The sequence below is a fragment of the Macrotis lagotis genome, chromosome 1 (genome assembly GCF_037893015.1).
Source record: "Macrotis lagotis isolate mMagLag1 chromosome 1, bilby.v1.9.chrom.fasta, whole genome shotgun sequence".
Taxonomy (NCBI): domain Eukaryota; kingdom Metazoa; phylum Chordata; class Mammalia; order Peramelemorphia; family Peramelidae; genus Macrotis; species Macrotis lagotis.
The window spans coordinates 442877742-442902272 of NC_133658.1; the positions used below are offsets into that span (position 1 = coordinate 442877742).

Consider the following 24531-nt stretch of genomic DNA (forward strand, 5'->3'; position numbering starts at 1 on the left):
CCCCCCAAATTGTCCCTGTTCTTAAAGAATTTACATTCTATTGGGAGAGGCAACATGTAAATGATTAAGTACATACAGAATACAGAATAAATGAACTGTAATCTAGGAGAAGAAATTAGCAACTTTGGGGTTGGGGAGTGGAGAGAGGTACAGAAAAGACTTCCTGGAAAAGGAAAGACTTCAGTCAGTTTTGAAGAAAATAGTAATAAAACCAAGAGGAGGAGTTGAGGGATAAAGCATTTTTAGGTTTGACAGCTGTCAGAAGAAAGAATGGATGACAGATGTAGTGAATCTGTGAGTTATTCCAAGCAGGGAAGTGTTATCAGAATGTGGAGTGCTTGAAAAAGAATAAAATATAACAAGACTGGCAAGGTAGGAGGAAGTCCAGTTATGAAGAGTTCCAAATGACAAAGTAATTGATATATATGATCATGGAGATGAGGAGTTGGGGCAGTGATTTTATATGTAAAGAGGAGATGCATGAGAAATGACATGAAGACAAAATCTGGCAGTGAAAGTGAGAAACTGAAGGAGACATTGAAATTGTCAAGACAGGATAAATGGAAGGACAATGGTGCTGTTGGTGGTAATAGGGATATTTGGAAGAGGGAAGATTTTGGGGAAAAGTTTAATTAATGAAATCCTTGATTGGAAAAATTGATTATATTATTGTAATCTCTACTGCATTAGAGTATGAACCAAAATGTTATGCTTAATTTTTTTACAAGCAATGGCAAAAATAATTATAGTCAGGAGAAAGAGAGTCTAAATGCAAAGAAATATATTTTATTGAAATTCTGATAATAGCATGAAAGGTACACAACAAACTTTGTTACAAAATAATTCAATTATGTTATCATCTTGGTATGATGATCCTTTCACAGAAAGGATTTGCAACTTGACTATGAATAAAGTTCATTGTTGCCAACATATGTTGTCCATATAAAAAGGCAAGATAAATCAAATCTGTATCCTGACCAATTATGAGTTTAAAAAAATCAGATGCAATATAAATAACAGTTTTATACTTTTTAAACTACAATTTTCAAATGCAAAAAAATGTAGAATATTCCAGCTGGGTTTTCCATATGCCATTTTCCCTTGCAACAAGTGAAGTTTGTCAACAACTAGAGAACTGAAAAGCAAATGTTTTTCTTTGTCATGATTAACATCAGCATAAGAAAACCACTTATAAAGTCAATTGGAAAGAAGTTGAGTCTAATAAACAATGAGGTGGGAAGAAACTTAAACACTGGATTCTAACCAAAGGTTAGAGATTGCAAAGTAAAAGTTTCTCTTTTTATCACTAGTTATATTTTTTAATATGTCCAAACAAATATTAAGTATTAATGGAATTTGTCATAAAAGGTCCTTTAGAACTTTACCTCTGCCATGTCTATTTCATAAGCCTTCTTTATGGAAAAAATAAGTTGTTCAATGACATATGAAAAACAGATATTTGTTAATGTTTTCATATTGCACACTGCCACTTGAGAACAGAAGATCAGATAATTTTTTAAATCAGGATATTTGAAACTTTGGTTAATGCATTTGAATAAGGACAAATATTTTCATGAATACAGAGTATTTTCTGCTTTTAAGTTGTCAATTAAAATAATTTGACAAGTATGCAAGCTACATATACATTGACCTCATGCTTGTAAAACCTCAAGGATCACTAATACATGAGGCGCAACAATGCTGGAGCACTTTCATATAGTGTTCTGTAATACTGTTTCCCATACCAGGGTCATATCAAACAAGTTCGTTTTTACTCCAACTCTATTTTTTAATCTTACAACATCATTTATATAAAAATATCATGCTTCTATATAAAATTATACATTTGAATATAGATAAATGTATTTTTAAAGAAAACTGCCAGATAGAAAAATGGCATATTAAAATACAGTAAAACAGTGCTACAGCTATTAATTCAAAAGTATCTCAATAAAAAGACATTGTGCTATGAATCTGTCTGCCATTGTTTTGGCAACATATTCACCTTACTTGAAAGAGGCAAGTTCACAACTGTTACTTTATCATGGTTAACTTTGAAATTTGCTCTGTGTTAATGGTAGTAATAATATTTTCCCTAATATAGATCTTCTTCATGGTAAAACATTTCAAAAATACATGAAAATAGCTTTCTATATAAAAAGGGACAACAGAAAAATTGTGCTTGTGCAACCTCAACATGTTAATCTGCATAAGTTTAGAACTTATTGTTTTGAAGTAGTATTAAAAAAAAAGGCTGACACTGACTATATGCTAAGTGAAAAAATCTGTAAGCTCCATAACATATAAACACATACAAGGCTATATATTTATATATATATATATATATGTGTATGTATAACATGTGCATATTTTAAAAATAATCTGAAGAAACATCATGGCATCAGAATGACTTGTCATTGTTCATTTAACAAATAAGAAACATACACTTTTGATTTTTTCCCTAATTTTTAAGCAGAAATTCGATCTGTAAACATCATAAAACATATGATTTGAGCAAAAAGTTGATTTTTTGAGGATGTTCTAGAATCAGTTCTGGAATATTTTTGTAGCTATGATTGCATGTTACTGAATAGAAATCTGTCTACCACAATTTGTTTAACAAGGCATAACTACATACATAGAAGGCCACTAGATATTTACTCTGTGTTTTTTGGATACAAATATCTATAATATTCACAGATCTTTGGCTTGCTAGAACCACTCCTCTATCTAGTACCTATATTGTGGCAGAAGCCACAACAGAACAATGTTTATACAAAAGTCAATCATATCTTAATAAAATAATTGTATTGTGCTTATGGGAACTAAGAAAAAAATGCTAATATTCTATATGTAAAGATGAAGTAGAATTTCTTTCCAACTGAGCAGTACAAACTGAATGGACTTCATGTCATCATGCACAATTCTGTTGCTGCCATGAACCACTGAGTGGGCAGTAAAGTGCAATTTTTTTCAAAGATTTGATATGCTTTTACATCATTAGGAAGAGAACTAACTAAACATTGTGGGATAGAGATGGTGGGTGAGGGTCATAAGAGAGGAAGTAGGAGAAATATGGCATAAGAAACAAAACAAGAAGAATCAACTTGAATAATCTTTCTCTTGAAGCAGCATTCATTCTCGCTGAACTCATGATTTTTTAAACCACAAATTCTGGTATTTCATCATGAGTGAGATCCAAAGAAAAGTATTTGCTTGTTCTTTTGACTGGGAGAGTATCTTGGATGCTAATGCATTGCTGAGTCAAGCAGCTATTACAATATAGGCCTTCTTCATCTAGTTCATGACCACATCCAAAAGTGTAACTCTGAGCAGTGTCCTGACACAGATCTGCTATTTGCAAGAAGTCTTTTTGGTAAAGTCTGATGTCATCCAGACTCAAGCTATGTCGATCAGTAGAAGTCTTTGGTTTTCGACAGATAGCCTGCAAAAAATTCCCACAGATTATGAAAATGATGAGACATCAGACATAAAAAGTGTAATGCTCTTTGCTGTGCAAAGACATAAATATGATGAAAATGAAATGGAATCTTACAAAATAATAAGTGAGAAAATTGATCAACGAATCACCTCTCAAAAACATCAATAGAATAAATACACTGAATGACTGTCACAGATTTCACTAACTCAAGTAACGTTAGAGATAAAGAAATAAATTCAAATAAAAATAGTTTTAATAAGTTTTAGGTAAATTCATAAAGAGGAGGATACTCAGGGAAAAGGAGCTGTTTAATCATATTTTCTTGGATTTGTTGATCAAACAGCAAGTAATAAGGAGAAAGGAATGAATGTTAGTATTGTTGGCCTAAAAAAATTAGCTGGGCAAAAAAAATTCAAGTGTTGCAAACACAACTTCAAATAAATTATATAAATTATTAAGATTTTTTGTACTCATATGCAGTTATTAAACACTTATGTAAATAAAAAACACAATGAAGACTGGGACAGTTAATGTCATGATTAACTAGTACTCAGTATTAGGCTATACCTTACTACTCCAAATGTAAGTTTCTCCAATTAAAATGAGATCTCTTTGAAAGAAATACACACACACACACACACACACACACACACACACACACACACACAAATATATGTATGTGTACATATCTATCTCTCTTTGGACTGTAACAACAAACCTAGGTTTTGTACAAGTTAGAGGATAGATTATCTTTGAAGGAAGAGTTTTTAACCTAAAGTTTGTCAACTTGAATTAAAAATGTTTTAATATATATTTTAATATGATTAATTTCCTTTATAATCCTATGTGTAGTGTTTAAATGCATTTAATAATATTATTCTGAAAAGGAGGCTCCCCCAGACTGCCAAAGGGATCATGACACAAAAAAGGTTAAGCACCCCAGTTTTAAAGGAAGGCATACTATTTTATTTTATTTTAACTTTTTTACAAGGCAGTGGGGTTAAATGACTTGCCCAAGGTCACACAACTAGGTAATTATTATGTGTCTGAGGTCAAATTTGAACTCAGGTCCTCCTGATTCCAGGGCTGGTGCACTATCAACTGTGCCACCTAGCTGCCCCCATCCACTTGAGCCAACTACCTCCCCAAGGCATACTATTTTAGAGAGCAAATGAATTTGAAATCATTGCTACATAAATAATGGAATACAAATTTTACTTTCTAAGACATCCAACTAAGCTACTAATATGCAGACCAGTAAGAACCAAAACTTCTAGAAGAAAACAAAAACAGGTAAAAGTTTAAATGTGCAAGAAAACTTATTATTAGGGGAAAAAATACTTTTTTTGGGGTAAGGCAGTGGGGTTAAGTGACTTGCCCAAAGTCACACAGCTAGGTAATTATCATGTGCCTAAGACTGGATCTGAATTCACATCCTCCTGACTCCAGGAGGAGTTTCTGCTCTATCTACTGCACCCCCCCCCCCAAAAAAAATAAATAAAAACATCTTCACACCTAGTTGTGATTATAGATTTAGTTTTTCCAACTCATGCCTTCTCTGGGGTAAAAGTTCAGAGTGAAATGGCAGGCATTATTTAAACTATTATTTTTCTTTTTTTTTTTCCTGCAGAGCACATATAGTTAAATGCACATATGATGCTACTCTACTGCACTATTATTAATAAACATACTACAAGAGATAGAATGTAACAGTGCAAGACTGGTGAACCTGGCATCAGGAAACTATTACATAGTAATTGTATTACTCTAGGCAAGCCACTTAACCTCTCTGAATCTATTTCCTCCTTAGTAAAATAAAGACAATAATACTTATACTATATTTACCACACAAGATAGTCATGAGGGAAGCACTTTGCAAACCTCCAAGTCCTAGATAATTGTTATTTTAAAAGAATAATAAACTTCTTTTAACTCTCTCAATGCTGAAACTTCTACCTTAGGGGCCTTTCAGGCAAACTTCAGATATATTTCACTTCATTCCCTATTACCATCTCCCTAAATCCTCTGTAATGGTCTCCTCTACCCCCACTCTCCACCATCTTCTCACTAGGACTTGTACCTTTCCCATCCAGTTCCAAGAACATGATCAAATAATCTACTTTCCTATAGTTCTACTTGTCATCCTTTTAAGTTTGTAATGAATGTTTTATTCATTCTTTAATAGTTTGAGGATTGTTCTTCTAAGTGAGGGTTAAGGAACCTTTTTTTTTTCTATTAAGGGTCACTGACCTACAGAATAAGTTCAATTGAGTCACATTTAAAAAGCAAATTAATATAGATGTTTATCTTTAAAGTTAAGGCAAAATAAAACAATTCTATAAGGACTTTATTGAAAATATAAAAATAATTTTAAAAATTACATAGATTGGCAAAAATGATCGAAGGGAAAAGTGACAAATGTTGGAGAGGATGTAGAAAAAATGGGTACACTAATTAGTTGCTGGTGGAATTGTGAAATGATCCAACACTTTTGGAGAGTAATCAAGAATTATGCCTAAAGAGTTATTAAACTATCTATACTCTTTGATCCAGCAATATCAGTAACAGATCTATTTCCAAATATGATCAGGGAAAAAGAAAAAGAATCTACATGTTCTAAAATGTTTATAGCAGCTCTTTTATGTGGACAAATAAATGTATTGCAGGAATGCCCATCAATTGGGGAATCTCTGAACAAGTGGTGGTAAAAATACTGATAGAATACTATTTAAGGGGCAGCTAGGTGGCGTAGTGGATAAAGCACCGGCCCTGGAGTCAGGAGTACCTGGGTTCAAATCCGGTCTCAGACACTTATTAATTACCTAGCTGTGTGGCCTTGGGCAAGCCACTTAACCCCGTTTGCCTTGCAAAAAAAAAAAAAACTAAACTAAACTAAAAAAACACCCTAGAATACTATTTAAAATGTGCTATAAAAAATGATGAACTTAAGATCTTAGAAAAACATGGAAAGATTTGTTGAAATAATGAAGAGCAAAATGAGCAGAACAAAAGTTCTGTAAAGTACAGTAATAGCAATAGTACTTTAAGAATGTCTTTGAGTGAATCATGACACAACTAAGAGAATTAATTCCCTAGGAGCTACTCTGGTTAGTTTTGAAGAATTGTGAAGGTAGTCAGGATTTCAAAGGGCAATAAACAATAGATAGGCAATGAGAGTCTACAATGTAACTTTTCCCCTTTTTTATATTAATACATATTTGTAGAATAAAATACACACACACACACACACACACACACATTCAGACTCACAGTCATTCTATTTGTAACTCATAGTAGCCATCTCAGGGTAGTGTAGGGTAGGTGGAAGAAAAAATGTAAATGATAATTTTGCTGTGTTAAAAGGAATATTAAATTATGCTTATGATTTACAGTTTCATGTAAAATCATTTCTTGTTTTTTGTTACTGGAATACTTGTTTTATTCCATAAATATGTATTAATATAAAAAAGGAAAAAAGACATAGTATTGTCAATTAACTGGTATGAAGAATAAGAAAAAAGGAGAAAAAATTTTTGAATTGAGATATCTGATGTTACTATTCACAATTCTTCAAAATGAACTAGAATAGATCCCAGAGAAATAATTCTCTGGGATGTTTCATTTATTTTATTTATTTAATTTTTTTTAGGACTTTTGCAAGGCAAACGGGGTTAAGTGGCTTGCCCAAGGCCACACAGCTAGGTAATTATTAAGTGTCTGAGGCCGGATTTGAACTCAGGTACTCCTGACTCCAGGGCAAGTGCTTTATCCACTGCACCACCTAGCTGCCCCTGGGGATGTTTCATTATTAACAATCATAATAATATTGACACAAAACTATATATAAATTCAGGACCTTAGGTCACAGGTTTCTTCCCTTTGATATGGGCAATAGGAAAATTGGAGAATAAATAGGTATTTCAAGGTAAAAAAAAAAAAGCTCAAACAAAAAAAAGAATGAAACCGTTCCAAATGTAAAAACAGAAAATGTGTATAAGATCAGTTTCTTGAGGGGTAATTTCCTTAGTTGCTATACTTTGAAGACCTACTTTATAATTATCATTTGATCACAAACCTGTGGTAGTGAATCAGTGCTTTGGCCATGAAGTTTGACTACTGTTTCTGAAGAGCTAGATGTGGAAGAACTGATTTCCTTTACAATAAGTCCTGGAGAAAATATAAAAAAACAAATTTATTAACTTACTCAATAGGTATTTTTCTTAACAGAAAATACTATACAAAAAGGATAAATCTACAAAATAGGTGATAAATGTTTTAAATGAGGCAAGAGATAATCATAAACTTTAAGATGAAGAGAAAGGCTAAGAGAATTTGAAGGTGACTTCTCAGAAAAGCATAGGATATATTAGAATATTGCAAAATTAGTAACAAAAACATTAAAGGGCATATAAGGTTTAACATATAAACTATTAGGTATAACTATACATATGTTTGTAGAAAGAGCATGGTATTTTCTTGGGTTTTTTCCTTAGTAGGACTGCCCCACTGATACTCCTAATTTCATAAATCATAGATGCAGGGATAGCAGTGCCAAGACTTTTCAAAACCAGGAGAATAGTCCGAAAGTAAAAATTTCATTGAAAATTTTTGAAGAAATAAGCTACAATGGACATGAGTAATTCATGATTGGGGAATGGATAAATTGTGATACATGAGGTGTGGTACAGGAGACAATTAAGAAATTCAGAACAATTTGGAAACTTTGCACAGCAAAGGAAGAAAAAGCAGAACATTATATAAAATGAATAAAATAAAAGACAAAAATAATAATAGAAAGGCAGCCCAACTCTAATAAAATATGACAAATCTTGCTCTTGGGGAACATAGAATGACATATATCAGACTTCTCAGGTGAGGTGGGAATACAGATGTAGAATGATGTACATATGCTAGCAAACTAGGTCATTCCATTAACTGATCTTGCTTAAATTCTTTTCTTTGTGACAAAAGAGTTGAATAGCAATGAGGGTGGAAGTGGGAATTAAAAATGATTGATATACAACTGCTCATGGATAGGTAGAGCTAATATAATAAAAATGACAATTCTACCAAAACTAAACTATCTGTTTAGTGCTCTACCAATCAAAATTCCAAAAAATTACTTTAATGAGTTAGAAAAAATTGTAAGTAAATTCATATGGAGAAATAAAAAGTCAAGAATTGCCAGGAGCTTAATGAAAAAAAGTGCAAACGAAGGTGGCTTAGCACTACCCGATTTAAAATTATATTATAAAGCATCAGTCATCAAAACTGTTTGGTATTGGCTAAGAAATAGAGTGGTGGACCAGTGGAATAGACTAGGTGTAAAAGCAGGAGATGATTATAGTAATCTGCTGTTTGATAAACCCAAAGAGTCTGGCCATTGGGATAAAAAACTCCCTCTTTGATAAAAACTGCTTGGATAATTGGAAGTTAGTATGGAAGAAACTTAGATTAGACCAACACCTCACACCCTTTACCAAGATAAGATCCAAATGGTTACAGGACATAGACATAAAAAACAATACTATAAGCAAATTAGAAGATCAAGGACTAGTCTACCTGTCAGATCTAAGGAAAGGGGAACAGTTTATGACTAAGGAAGAGTTGGGAGAACATCAGCAAAAACCAATTAGATGATTTCGATTACATTAAATTAGAAGCTTCTGCACAGATAAAACCAATGTAATCAAGATGAAAAGAAATGTAGTAAATTTGGAAACAATCTTTACAACTAATGATTCTGACAAAGGACTCATTTATAAAATATACAGAGAACTGAGTCACATTTTTAAAACAAAAAGCCATTCCCCAATTGACAAATGGTCAAAGGAGATGCAAAGGCAATTTACAGATGAGGAGATCAAAGCAATCCATAGCCATATGAAAAAATGCTCTAAATCATTAATTATTAGAGAAATGCAAATTAAAGCTTCTCTGAGGTACTACCTCACACCTCTCAGATTGGATAATGATCATTGTTGGAAGGGATGTGGGAAATCTGGGACACTATTACACTGTTGGTGGAGCTGTGAACTCATCCAACCCTTCTGGAGAGCTATTTGGAACTATGCCCAAAGGGCAACAAAAATGTGCATACCCTTTGACCCAGCAATACCACTCCTGGGTCTATACCCTGAAGAGATGAGGAAAAAGGGTAAAAACATTACTTGTACAAAAATATTTATAGCAGCCCTGTTTGTGGTGGCAAACAATTGGAAATCCAGTAAATGTCCTTCAATTGGGGAATGGCTGAGCAAACTGTGGTATATGTATGTCATGGAACACTATTGTTCTATTAGAAACCATGAGGGACGGGATTTCAGGGAAACCTGGAGGGATATGCATGAACTGATGCTGAGTGAGATGAGCAGAACCAGAAAAACACTGTACACCCTAACAACAACATGGGAGTGATGTTCAACCTTGAAGGACTTGTTCATTCCATCAGTGCAACAATTGGGAACAATTTTGGGCTGTCTGCAAAGGAGAGTACCATCTGTATCCAGAAAAGGAACTGTGGAGTTTGAACAAAGTACAAGGACTATTCCCTTTAATTTAGAAAAAAAAACAAACAGATATCTTATTGTCTGATCTTGTTACCTCTGAGAATTCTGTTCTCTTTAAGGATATGATTTCTCTCTCATCACACCCAATTTGGATCAAGGTATAACATGGAAACAAAGTAAAGACTGACAGAGTGCTATCTGTGGGGTGGGGGGAGGGAAGCAAGATTGGGGGAAAATTGTAAAACTCAAATAATATATTTAATAAAAATAATTTTAAAAAATGATTGATATAGATATAAAAGGCATCAATAAAAAAGAAACAAAAAATACTTCTCATAATCAAATTAGTACGGGTATGAGATATATTCAGTACTCCACCTCCACCCCCACCCCACCCCAGTAAAAATGTTTGCCATGTAGGTTGTAAACGAGGATGACTAGGTGACTTCAAGATCAATATGGAAGCTGGGAACAGAGGAAGGTCTTTGAGGAAAGCTAATTAGTTCAGTTTTGGACACACTGAGTTTAAAATGTTTATGGGACATCCAGTTCAAGATTATTGAGGTAGTTGGAATGTGAGAATGGAGGAAGATTTAGACTGGATAGGGAGTTCCAAGAATCATCAGTATAGAAATGGTAGCTGAATACTGGGAGTTGATAAGATCAAAGAAAAATGGTATTGGGGGGATGATAAAAATCAATCAGGACAGAGCCCTGAATTTTGAGAAGGAGCAGTAAGATAAGTAGCTGGTGAGAAGGGTGTATCAATAAGAAGAGTGATTTGGTGTCAAAGTCTGCTGTGATGAAGGGTAAAGTCTAAGAAGAAGTCATGTTTTGTCAATTAACAGATCATTGGTAATTTTGAAGTGAACTGCTTCAGTTGAAAGATGATAGGAAACCACACTAGATAGTTAAGAAGATAGTGAGAGGAAAGGAAATAAGGCATCATATGTAGATTAGCTACAAAAACAAAATACGGGGTAATAGTTTGTGAAGATGAACGAATTGAGAACTTTCTAAGGATCAAAGAGTCATAGGCATGTCTGTAGGTAGTAGGAAAGTAGCCAACTCAGGTAGGAATTGGGTTTGATAATGTGGGGGGAGGCAAAACACAAGAGAAGGCAGAATGGAAAGTGATAATTTAGGCATATACAGAGGAATGTGATTTATCAAGAAGGGCTAACTCATGTGAAGAAAAAGATAATAGCAGAAGGTATCTGGGACATGTGAGTTGAGACAAAGGGGAAAAAGGAAGCAAATGGTCTCAATTTTTTCCAGTGAAATATGAGACAAGTTAAGAGGGTAAGAGGATAGGAATCTATGAAATTTAAGGAGGATCGAAAGGTTTGGAAAAGCCACTGTGTTAAGTGGGACAATGAGTCAATTAGGGATGATTGTCTTGCTGCAGGGTCTAGTTGAAATATATAACAAATCTGTGGTGAATCTAAACACTATGAGTTTCATTTTTTTTCTACAGCATTCTTTTTATTAAATAAATTTGTTTTGAATTTTACAGTTTTACAATTTTTCCCCCAATTGAGTATCTCCCCCCCACCAGAAGTCAGTCTGTCTTTACATTATTTCCATGGTATACAATGATTTAAGTTGAATGTTATGAGAGAAAAATCATATCCTTAAGGGGAAAAAAAAGTATACGAGATAGCAAAATGACATAATAAGATAAGTTTTTTAAAAATTAAAGGCATTAAAGGTCTTTGTTCAAACTCCACAATTCTTTCTCTGGATACAGATGGTATTCTCCATTGCATATACCCCCAAATTGTGCCTGACTGATGGAATGAGCAAGTCCATTAAGGTTGATCATCACCCCCATGTTGCCGTTAGGGTATACAATGTTCTTTCTCTAGTATTCTTGAGCAGCATATGTGTAGGTAGGAACAAAAGCAGGGGACAGTGAGAATAATCCAGAGCTGAGTTTTGTCAAGACATACTCAGAAGGAAAATAAGGGAGCAAGAGAGTCAAGAGAAGACAACTGTGTCTAAGCAAATGCAAAAAAAAAAAACAAAAAAAAAAACAAGAGGAAAAGAAAAATAAGTTTTAAGATGAAAGCAAATTTGTTACCTATGGATTAGGCAATAAGAGAACATAGTGGAAGGGGTGAGTATAAGGAAGGAGTAGTTAAGGTTCAGAATGTTTGAAATGGGGAGGGGCTAGGAAAGTGTGACTCATTGAATTGAGTTCAAGTTGGTTCTCTTCTTCCCTAGGGGTTCAATCTCCAGGTGGAATCCATTTATAGTGTTAGGTAGCAAAAATGAGTAAGGAAAGCTAGAAGGGGTGAAGGAAAGAGATACTCTTGAAGGGGAAGGGTTAGGGATGACTGATGAATTCAATCAACTCAATTCAATTCAAAAAAACATTTATTAAGTAGCTATTATGGCACTGAGCTGAGAGATACACAGAGTTTGAAAAAGAAAGTTTCCCTGACCTCAAGGAGCATGTAGTCTAATGGAGTCACAATATTTGCCATCCTTTTTTGGCAGAAAGATTTAGCTGAGTGGTGTAGAGACTGTAATAGAATTGTGGTTTCCTTTTCTCTCCTCCTTCCTGGATGCAATTCTAATTTTTAAGGAGTTATTTCTTCATTGAACTATTGTGCCTTTTTTTACCATTAGGTCAATTCTGTTTGTTTGTTTGTTTGGCAAGGCAAATGGGGTTAAGTGGCTTGCCCAAGGCCATACAGCTAGGTAATTATTAGAGGCTGGATTTGAATTTAGGTACTCCTGACTCTAAGGCTGATGCTCTATCCACTGTACCACCTAGCAACCCCCAATTCTGTTTAATGTTTTATTTTATTCAATATTTTTTATGCCTCTTTAAACTAAATTTAATGTTCCTTTCATAATTTTCTTGCATTATTCTTGCTTCTTTCCCTTCACCATTCAACACTTTCCTTAACTTTTCCAGGAATTCTTTGCTGGTTCATTTTTCTTTGAGGCTTTATTTGTAACTGTTTTCACATTGTTTATAAACTTCTTTTATGGTTTTCCTTCCTTTTTCATGGTCTTCTTTCTTTTTCCTTTAGTCATAATTCTTCTTACACAAAATGACTATTATGTAAATATGTTAAATCTAAATGTACATGTACAATTTTTACCAGATTGTTTACCATCAAGGGGAGGGTGGTAGAAAAATGTGTAACTTATAAATTTGCAAATGGATGAATATTGAAAAATTACCAAAGTATGTAATTGGAAAAATAAAATGTCAATATAGAAGAAATGATTAAATTTAAGCACTATATGTCTTGGAATTTTAAGTGCAGGATGTTTTTTCTGGTGGTAGTTATGTATATTCTTTCAATTGATGCTTTAAGACATTCAGAAAATCTAAAGCATTTTCTTGTAATATATCCTGTTATATTTAATTAAAGGTTTTTGATTTGACATGTTCTTTTGGAAGACTTATGGTCTTAAAGTTATGTCAGAGTATCTTGCCTTTTTTGGCATTTACAAAATTCCTATGTTCTTTTAAAGTTTTTTCATTTTTTTAATCTCTACTCAAATATTCAGCATTTTGGGGGTTTCAAAAAATTTTGAAATTCTACATTGAAAGCTCTTAATTCTCAGCAACATATAATCATTTCCAACTGCCCTTTTTCATAGATCTTCAAGGGTTAGTCTGTAAGCCTTTCTTCATTGGGGGATATCAAGTTTGCTGGTTTAGGTACCTATCCTAAGTAAATTCAGAGGACAGGACTAACTGCACACTGGGTTCTAGTCTCCCTTTCTTAGGACTGGATGCAGCTGCCCATGCTGATAACTTTTCCTGATTTTTTCCTATTTTTGTTTTCTTCATATTACTTATAGAGTTAGTATCTGCTATTTCTTGTATATTGAGGGAGGGTAAAATATACCCTTTTGGAAGTTACTGCAGCAAAAAGATTTTAGGGTTGGGTCTGGTACAAGTCTAAAAGTTAGCTTATACTCTTATTATGGATAAACTAAGGACGGAAGAGGAGCAGCAAATAGTGTTAAGAGTTCTCCAGTGGTTTTTAATAAAAGATTTTATCTTGTTCGAGAGTCTGCCTTCTGTGGATTTGGCCAGCTAAAATCATTTTAAATTTGCTGCATAATTACTTTCTGGGAAGGCACGAAGAGTCACAAGACCTGTCACCATTAAGTTTTAAAGAAAGATACATTTTAATTCTGGAGAAGCAATCTTAGCTAATACGATTTTTGTCCAAATGATACCTGTTTAGGTCCATTTAGAAATGTTTTTCACTTCTCATAGCCCAACATTTGAAAATGATTAACAAGTATAGAATGTCTAAGAAACTTGTATTCAGAAACAGAATAGCTAACTTCTGTATTTCTACAACAATTATTTTCACAGTGACTGAAATATGAGGAAATCTTATAGCCAAAAGTATAGTTGCCTTCCATAAGAAAATTAAACTTTGGCTACATCTTCAATGACTTCTATTTCCACTATTTTCTATTTCTAGACATTTGCATCTGTATCCCAAGTAAGTAGATGCTTTAATTGAGAACAATGTGACGAATTTTCCCATGATAGTTACCTGAATAGCCATTAATCTTCTGTGACATCAGCATGTCCTCAGTGATGTAGATACACATGTCTGGGCTGACCTCTACAGTTTCTTCATTTATTTGCTCTAGTTCTCTGGGGTCATCAACCAGCATTTCTATTTCTAATTTAGAAGAGGAAAATAACATTTACTTATGTTATGGATGCTAATGCAGGAGAGTGTCATATACACATTTTGAGAAAAGTCATATGATAATATTTGAAAGGAAAATTTATAGCTATTCTTATTTGTATACATTAGTTTTCACAAATTCTGTATGTTTCAATATCGATATCATCTTGTTCATCTGACAGAAAAAGAAATGAAGGTACAAATGTTTTAGGTAACTTATCTAATTATTTAGGTAACTTATCTAACTTATCTAACTACCATGTTAAATAGTTGCTAAGTTTCTAAGTCATCTACCATTACTTCCCTAAAAGTCCTTCTTCAGTTTTTTTTCATAATGCAAAACAGGATTAATACTATTTGCCTTGCCTACCACAGAACTGTTGTGAGGATCACTTTTATTAAAACAATACTTTCTGCATTCTAAGAGGATATTATGAAGGTCAGTGGTATCTAGGTATTATGTATGCTTAGATGGTTACATGAAAATACTTTGTAAATTTTAAGTCTTATACAAATATGAAATCATTAATTTTACTCATAAATAGAATGTTCCAAATATAAAAAATAAGAGTTATCACAGAAAGCAGAAACTTCTGCACATATTCATGAATTGTTAGGGAGGGGGAAGTCACTGTTTGGCATGTCCACAAACATCTATCAAGGAGTATAAATTATAGAGTAAAACTAGGACAGAAAAAAATAGGATAGTGAAGTGAAAGTAATGCTGATTACTGTCCATTAGGGTAAATTACCATCATCCTGTGAGTCATCGTCCAGCCTGTCCTTCCCACCACTTTCCACCCCAGAGGTGTGGGAGCTATCATGGCTGGTCATGGAGCTGCAGGTCTTTAATCTGTGGTAGATAGCACTGCCTAAGAAGCTGTCTTCTGGTCCTGTGTCTCTTATTTTGGTGTCAGTTTCAATGCCTGATGTTTGGGAGCTGCTGTGGCTGGTGGCAGAATGGCGAGAGAAGTGTTTGTGCTTCATGCTGCCTGTACTGCTTCCGCTTGCCTGGGATCTTTTTTCCAAGTGATCCATGTCGAGCTCTAGGTTGTCACTGATGTATGACTCTCTATACTGCTTCTTTTCTATAAGGTAAGTGACAAATCTGTTATTACCCTTAATTAAAACACGAATAGAACTTGCCTATAAATATTATAATACCTTAATAAGAGATTTTGTGATAACTTAGATGCCGGGTTGGTTCAGGGAGACAGATGAAAGTCTGCAGACATTGGGAATTAGATCTGTTTAGGAGGGTACCAAGTATAGTTTTATAGCATACTGAATGGGAGCCTGGAGTAGCATACTAGGCAAAATCAAGTTTATTATTAAGTAAAATAGAGGTACAGAGATACATAATGAAGGAAGGGGCAGGGCTAGAAGCTAATAGGCAGCTTTGTTGTTTGAGAGCTAGATCGAAGATCTAGTTCAGATTAAAGAGAACAATTGTGCCTAGCAATGGTAGAACATGGTAAGGAGGGAGCTTTTGCTGGCCTGAGGCTTAGTCCTCCAATCTTGGAGAAGGATCTCAGTCTAGTCTTGTCTGAAGGCTATAGCTGTATAAGCAAAACAGATAGCATAACCTTCCATTAAACTAACAGTGGCTGAGGTCTACAATAACTTGCTGAAGTTAAAAACCAGGGGCAAGCTCAGAATGGAGATGCTAAGAGTTAAAACTAAGACAAAGCTTGAAAAGATCTGATCAGGAAGGCAGCAATCAGATCTTTATCCTGGATCAGTTATATTTTCTCTCTCCTTTCACTCTGTCCCTCTTCAAAAATGTGCTGTGGGGCAGCCAAGTGGTATAGTGGACAGAGCACTGGCCCTGGGGTCAAGAGCCCCAAGCCTACATCCCACCCCAGAGACCCAGTCCCAGGCAGGCGACCCAATCCAGCCCCCTTGCAAAAAAAGTAAAAAAAGAAAACATGTTATATCTATCTTCTCCTATGATCTACCCTCCCCTCTATTGCACACATTTCCCCTCCTCTCCCCCAGTTCCCCTTCTCTCCTTTTTGTTCTAGATGTCTATGTTGTTTTCTCTCTGAGTCATTTCTGATGAGAATGAAGGCTCCCTTATTCCTCCTCACCTTCCCCCTTCTATACCATGGCAAAAGCTACATGAAATATATTTTACATGAGCATCTTTAGCCTATTCTACCTCTCCTTTCTCTTAGTTCCAGTACATTTCCCTTTCACCCACTGACTCCATTTTTACAATATATCTTCAAATTCAGCTCTCTCCTGTGCCTCATCTATAAAAGATCCTTCTATCTGCTCTATTAATAGAGAAGGTTCATATGTGTATTATCAGTATCATCTTTCCATGCAGGAATACATCATCATTACATCATCATTAAGTGCCTCATAATTTACCCTTCTTGTCCACCCTCTCTATGCTTCATCGGAGTCCTGTACTTGAAGATCAAACTTTCAAACTTTCAGTGCAGCTCTGGCCATTTCAACAAGAACATTTGAAATTCCTCTGTTTCATTGAAAGCCTATCTTTTTCCTTGGAACAGGATGTTTGGTTTTGATGGGTAGTTGATTTTTGGTTGCATTCCAAGCTCTTTTGTGTCCCAGAATATCATATTCCAGGCCCCATGAGCCCTCAAAGTGGATGCTGCTAAGTCCTGAGAGATCCACAATATTTGAATTGTTTCCTTCTGGCTGCTTATAATATTTTATCTTTGACTTGGGAGTGCTGGAACTTGGCTATAATATTCCTGGGGGTTGGTTTTTTTGGATCTCTTTCTGGGGCAGATCAGTGGATTCTCTCAGATTCTATTTTATGCCTAGATACCTAGGATATCAGGGCAATTTTCCTATAGAAATTCTTTTAAAATGAGGTCAAGGCTCTTTTCCTGATCATGACTTTCAGGTAGACCAAATTAATCTCTCCTGGATCTATTTTCCAGATTGGTTGTTTTTTCAATGAGATATTTCACATTTTCTTCCAGTTTTTCTTTCTTTTGGTGTTGAATTATTGTGTCTTGATTCCTCACAAAGTCATCAAACTTCCTTTAACTCCATTCTACATCTGAAGGATTTGTTTTCCTCAGAGAGCTTTCTTATCTCCTTTTCCACCTGGCCAATTCTGCTTTTTAAAGCATTTTTCTCCTCAATAACTTTTTGAACTGTTTTATCCATTTGACCTAAACTGGTTTTTAATATGTTATTTTCTTCAGCCCTTTTTTTTGATCTCCTTGACAAAGCTGACTTCTTTTCCATGTATTCCTACATCTCTCATTTCTTTTCTCAATTTTTCTACCTCCCTTACCTTGATTTTCAAAATCTTTTTTGAGCTTTGTCATAGCCTGAGCCCAACTTTTATATTTCTTGGAGTCTTTAGATGCAGAAGTTTGGACTTTCTCATCTTCAGATTGTATATTTTGGTCCTCCATGGGACCAAGGTAATTGTCTATGGTCAGGTTCTTTTTTTTTTCTGTTAACTCATTTCTCCAGCCTATGCCTGGTTTTGGGGTGCTTCCTGAGCTTCTGAGTATTATTGGGACACCCCCACAAGGACCTAAATATGTGAGGCTCTGACTGCCATCCTGGTCTTTTGAATGGTCACAAGCTCAGGTCTCTGGGACCCCAGACTGCGACCAGGGTCTGAATGTGGTCAAAGCCTCAGAGCTCTGACCCAGGGACAGAGGACAGACCTCGGCAGTCTCCCTCCACTCCCTTACCTTCCATGGACTGAGGAATCAGGGAGCTGCTGCTGGGTAACTCCTGCTGGGTGGCTCCACAGGCCTCCTTCTGTTTCCTGGGATCTGGGTTGTGCTGAAGGCCATGGACACCCTAAGGAGGACCACTCTGTCCTGGGCTTCATGCTCACTCTGGCAGAGGTCTCCCTACTGATCTTCCAAGTTGTATTTGGTGTTCTCTGGGGTGGCAGGTCAGGAAACTGCTTCTGCTGCCGGGGGCTGGAGCTTCCAGGGACCCAGGCACTCTGGGGCTGTTCCTGGAAGGCTGAAACTCCTTTGCTCTGGTGTACTGCTGCCCCTCCAACCCTATGGAACAGAGCCTTCCCACTATTTTCCATGTTACCTTGGGCTGGAGAACTGCCTCACTGGATCTTTCTGTGGGTTCTGTCTTTAGTTAGAGTCATAATTTTAAGATTTTTGAAATATCTTAGAGTTCTTAAGAGAAGCTGTTCTACTGCCACCATCTTGGCTCTGACCTACCTTGAGAATTGATTCTTACAGAAAAATGGGTGTCTAACATATGCTTGTGTTCTTTATCTTAGATTAGTTGACACTGGCAAAGTTCTAGGCATTATTTATAACAGAAAACTCCAAATTGCATGTTATTTAAAAGACTGAGATACATTTTTTTAGAAAGATTTTGAGTTTTACAATTTTTCCCTCGTTCTTGCTTCCCTCCTCCACCCCCACAGAAGACATTCTGTTAGTCTTTACATTGGCTCCATGTTATATATTGATCTCAGTTGAATGTGATGATACACATTTCTTCTTCTTCTTCTTCTTTTTTTTTCTAGTTTTTGCAAGGCAATGGGGTTAAGTGGCTTGCCCAAGGCCACACAGCTAGGTAATTATTATTAAGTGTCTGAGGCTGCATTTGAACTCAGGTACTCCTGACTCCAGGGCCAGTGCTCTATCCACTAAGGCACCTAGCTGCCCCTACACATTTCTAAATGAGATAGTAAAATTACATAATAAGATAACTTTTTTTTTCTAATTTGAATAGCCTTTGGTCTTTGTATGAAGTGCATAATTCTTTCTCTGGATACAGATGATACTCTCCATTGCAGATAGCCCAAAATTGTCCCTGGTTGATACACTGATGGAATGAGCAAGGATGATCATTACCCCCATGTTGCTGTTAGGGTGTAAAATGTTTTTCTGGTTCTGCTCATCTAGCTCAGTGCTTCCCTGAATTCCCATCCCTCCTGGTTTCTAATAGAACTATAGTGTTCTATGACATACTTACCTAGCAGTTTGTTAAGCCGTTTCCCCAATTGAAGGACGTTCGCTTAATTTCCAATTTTTTGCCTACAAACAGTGCTGCTATAAATATTTTTGTACAAGTGATGTTTTTACCCTTTTCTATAATGAGATTAGCTGTGTGGCCTTGGGCAAGCCACTTAACCCCATTTGCCTTGCAAAAAAAACCCCCTAACCCCCCCCCCCAAATCTTGTGGTATCTGCCAATCAGCTTGAGGAGTACTATGAAATTCCTGAAAGTATATGTAATTCACATGGATTTAGAAAATAATTTTATGACATATAGTACCTTCTTTAGTGATAAGAGTGTTATTAATTCAAGAAAAAATGGTAAAATATAATTTCTTTAAAAGTGGAAATTGCTGTCTTAGCTTCAATCATGCATAATATGTTTATTATAGTCAAACATTGAGAACTGGAAGAAGTCATCTTTCTAAATCTTATCATTTGAAATTTGAAGAAATTTATCAATTTAGAGAGAAGTTATATCTAACTTTTCAGAGACAATGAGTTGTTTTTTTTTGGTTATATCACATTGCCTGTTGAACTTCTGAATAGTTAACTAGGCATCCACAAATGTCTTCAAGGAATGGATAATGGTTATTTTAATCATCTAATCATATGACTAGAATCAAAAGAATAGTCTCTAGTCATTCATTATCAGAAGTCGCTAACCACTCAGGAACCAAAATCTCAAATACCCTGATTTTTCATAAAGAGATTTAGGGAATCAGGTTATGGAAATCTTTGTTTTTGGAATCATACATTTCAATTGCCATAAGTCTTTAAATACCTTCATTCTCTTCAAGCTTTCTAATATGACGGAGAACGGGTTGCAAGTTCATGTAGAGACGATGACTACTGCTGAGTAATTCTAAGAGATGTCTAGAACGCATAGGGCATCCAGTATAGTATATAAGCTTCCTGGCTGATGGCAATCCATCTGGCAAAATCTCAAATTTCTTACCCTGTGTTAAGCAAAAAACAAAAACAAACCCAGAAATTCAGTGTGAACTCTTTAATGTGATGTAGTTTAAATGTTAACTAAATTCCTCTTACCCCCATAGCACTCAGAACATACACATATAATATACATATCCAAAGTAACTTATTATATATATATATATGAATAAAAATAAATTTCTCCATATAATACATACATATTACTACATTTACATAAAATTCTTGGTTGTAAGCTTTAATCTTTCATTTCTGTAAAGTTCTAAGGTTTTCTTTTCTTTATGCTATAGCATGATTCTATGTGACCCTTACTATAGTTTTTTGCTATTTTAACATTTCTTTTGCAGTATTTTTTGACTTGGAATCTCTGTATTTTTCCAGTGATATTCTTGAGTGTTTCTGGTTTAGGGTTTCTTTGAGAGTTGATTAGTGGATTCCTCCTATTTTTACTTTTGCCTAGCAGTTCTAAAATATGTATTTGCCTAATTTCTCTTCTTAGATTAGCATCTTTCTGAAGCTAAGAACTATCATGTTCATCTTTGTATCACTCACAAAACCTATATCACTGGTTTAAGCACAATAAGCACAGGAAACATATCTATCATCTCCCTTTTTTTCTCCTCTTCAACTCTGTACTTCTGGAGGGAATATTTGGGCTGAGCTTGGATACTCTTGCTGCTTTTATGTGGGGTATTGAGTGCTCTGCTATTCCATAATTTCAAAAGCAGGTCAGGCTGGGTATCTGTACTTCAGTGTTTCCAAAATGGCCTGATCCAGGGCAAATTTTTCTGAAACAGTACACTGCTGCTGGAATTAGCCACTATTAGTCAAGTGGAAAACTCTATTGGGTTTGGTGATATTTAGCCCCTTTTTTGCCATTCCTGTCCAGGCTAGTTTGCTATAGGCTTCAGATTAGTCTAGAGGCTAGTTCTGAAAGCTTTTTCCACTTCTGGAAACAGAATACAGATAATATTTTTTTTTGCAAGGCAATGGGATTAGGTGGCTTGTCCAAGTACACACAGCTAGGTAATTATTAAGTGTGTGAGGTCGGATTTGAACTCCGGTACTCCTGACTCTAGGACTGGTGTTCTATCAACTGCGCCACCTAGCCACCCCTAGATATTGTTCATTTCTGAACCAGAAGGTATCTCACTACTGCTCTTCACCCTGGAACCAAGCCTTGCCATTGGTCCTTTCCTAATTTCTATGTGACCTGGAATGATAGCAAGCAAAATCCAATTTGTTGCTAGACTGTGCACTGCTGGGCCCTCTGTGTGAGTCTGAAGTCTCTTCTTACCTCTATGCATTCTTTTTTTTTCAATTTAAGGCAATACAGGGTTAAGTGACTTGCCCAAGGTCACACAGCTAGATAATTATGAAGTATCTGAGGTTGGATTTGAATTTAGGGCCTCCTGACTCAAGTGCTGGTGCTCTACCCACTGCACCACCTAGTTGCCCCACCTTTAAGCATTCTTGGCCTTCTTTCAATATAGTCCCACTGCTGGAATTCTCCATAGACTGTTCCTTGCTAAATATTATTCCCAGTATCTACAGAATTCTGTCTGCTTCCTTATGCCAATTTGGGCTATGAAAAATAACTCACTGTGACTTTTTCTTAGATTTCCCAGTTAGGACTTGATTTGGTGCATTTTTTAGATAATGAAGGAGTTCTGATGGAAATATAGTTCTGTTATTCTACATCTTCAAATATTTGAATAACTCAATAATTTTAATAGTTTAATAAATGTATAGACTGTAAGTTAACATTATGCTTACTGAAATTATCTTACGGATGACTAATTGAAAACAGAATTGGATTTCTTGATTTCTTCTATTAGTTCTCAATATTTTAAGGGGATTAACACTTCATTTTCAGACACGAGCTGATAGGAACTTTAATTAATCATTATGTTGTACAATATTACCAAAAGTTTACAAGGAGTACAGATTTTCATGGTTTTTAAATTTATCAATATAATTGTCAAAAAGGGGGTAGGGAAGGTTTTGCCCCATTCCATGAGGAATAGATTTATAGTAATATAATTTTATATTACAGAATATAAATTAATATATTAATTATATATCTATGTATTTTAAATTAACAGTTAATAAATGTGTAACAATTTATATCAATAAATGTCAGACTCATCCTAGTCATAAATAGTATTTTCATTATTATTATTTTTAGAAAAGGGAGAATGAAATTTTCTTTTGTTAAAAGCAAATTCCCATATTTTTCTCTTTTTCTCAATCATAAACAATGTCCTGCTCACATTAAAGAAATGGAGACAGAAATAAAGATACAAAGAGAGAAGGAGATAGCACAGTCTATTAAAATAAGTCAAATTTATTTCAATCAATCCTTATTTTTGCTTAATAAAAATACTTTAAAAATTAACCAAATGAATCAACCAATATCTTCACATACTTACATTAATTTAATTTGTAATCAATGCTTTTAATTCCTACATTATCTATACTCTAGTTTAGTGTTTGCTAACTTGTACAACTGAATTAGGTATCTTCAGCCTGATTCATGTCTCTGTCACTAAGCACAAGATAACAAAGGCTAAAGAGATTGACCTTAATCAGTTAATTTCATATTAAAAATATAATTTCACTATCCATGAATGTACATTTATGTTAGAGGAATGTTTAATTTAACAATGAAGTACAATATACAAAGCTCTACTGATGACCTATAGTAGCAATGCTTCATTTTTTTTTTGGCTTTTGCAAGGCAGTGGGGTAAAATGACTTGCCCAAGGTCACACAGCTAGGTAATTATTAAGTGTCTGAGGCTAGATTTGAACTCAGGTCCTCCTGCTTCATTACTATTACAAGAAAGCAAAACAACTTGACCTCTCTGCACAATGCTTTCCAGAATGAGGAAACAGAAATTAAAAAAATGTAAATTTCCACCATACTAAAAAAATATACTTTAACATTATGAAATACTTACTATAAAAGTTGCTATTTTATCAACTTTTGAAGCAAAATTAGATGGCAGCAATAACCTGAACTATCAGTAAAGTTAGCATTCAGAACACATAACTGTTTTTATTGTCCTACTACTTGTTTAGCATACATGAAAATTATACTTTTAGAAGTAACAGCTGCTTATAAATGTTGTTCCACCTGATGTGCTTTTGCAAAACAAATAAAAGACATTGGATAGGTAAAGAAAATTTAACTTTTGTGTCCTGGAATGGTATTGCTAAAAACACAGATCTATCAACCTGATGATTTTGAACTTACCACAAATACTAGTTTTCCAACATTTGTCCAGGGGAAATCATAAAGTAACTGTTTTTCCTCACTGATATTCTGTGAAAAGAATTATGTAGCTGTAAACACTTGGGAAAAACTGATAACAAGTATTCATAAATAGTTTTAAAACTCTTAAAACAGAGAGAGGATTTTGGGAAGGAGGTGGAACAGATCAGAAAATTCCAAGCTCTCCAGATTTCTTCTAAAAGCAAGACAAAAAAAGTGCCTCAGAGTTAACAAAGAGTGACAAAAATTAACAAGAGTTGCCGAACAGAGGTCCTCCTAATATCTGTCCTTCATTTTTGAAAAAGATCACAACATCAAGGAGGTGATGCCATGACAAGCACATGAATTAAATTTGAGTGAGGTGGTGCTGTGATAAGTCACTAACCTCACTTTCTCCTCCAGAGCTATTTGGAATCAGTGTCCAGATAAGAATCAGGACTGGAGATGGCCCTGTATGCAAGGCAATCAGGGTTAAGTGACTAGGTCACACAGCTATTAATGGCAAGTATCTGAGGCCAGATTCGAATTCCCATCCTCCTAACTCCAAGGTCCGTGCTCTGTGCCACTTAGTTGCCCTTAAATGGTCCTAGAAAAATAGGAGAAGATCCAAAGGAAGATGGAAGTTCCTATCAGTGAGTGTAAACACATCAAGGATACCTCTGCTAAAACTGCTAGGGGCAGCTGGATTGGGA

The 24531-nt window shown here is 35.0% G+C and overlaps 1 protein-coding gene across 3 annotated transcripts in view; it reads right to left on the reverse strand.

Annotated features, from left to right (window-relative positions):
* Positions 1-775: 775 nt before the first annotated feature.
* Positions 776-24531, reverse strand: part of FRMD6 (FERM domain containing 6) — a 234199-nt gene continuing 210443 nt past the window's right edge. For 2 of the 3 annotated variants that reach the window (XM_074213353.1, XM_074213352.1), the window contains 5 exons: positions 20397-20571; positions 15386-15721; positions 14493-14624; positions 7518-7609; positions 776-3445 (listed from right to left, as the gene is read on the reverse strand). In XM_074213353.1, coding sequence (XP_074069454.1) covers positions 3161-3445; positions 7518-7609; positions 14493-14624; positions 15386-15721; positions 20397-20571 — 1020 coding nt within the window. In that variant the 3' untranslated portion in view covers positions 776-3160. Of the gene's footprint in view, positions 3446-7517; positions 7610-14492; positions 14625-15385; positions 15722-20396; positions 20572-23821; positions 23891-24531 lie in introns of all 3 variants that reach the window. The other variant, XM_074213351.1, reaches the window with a different exon arrangement.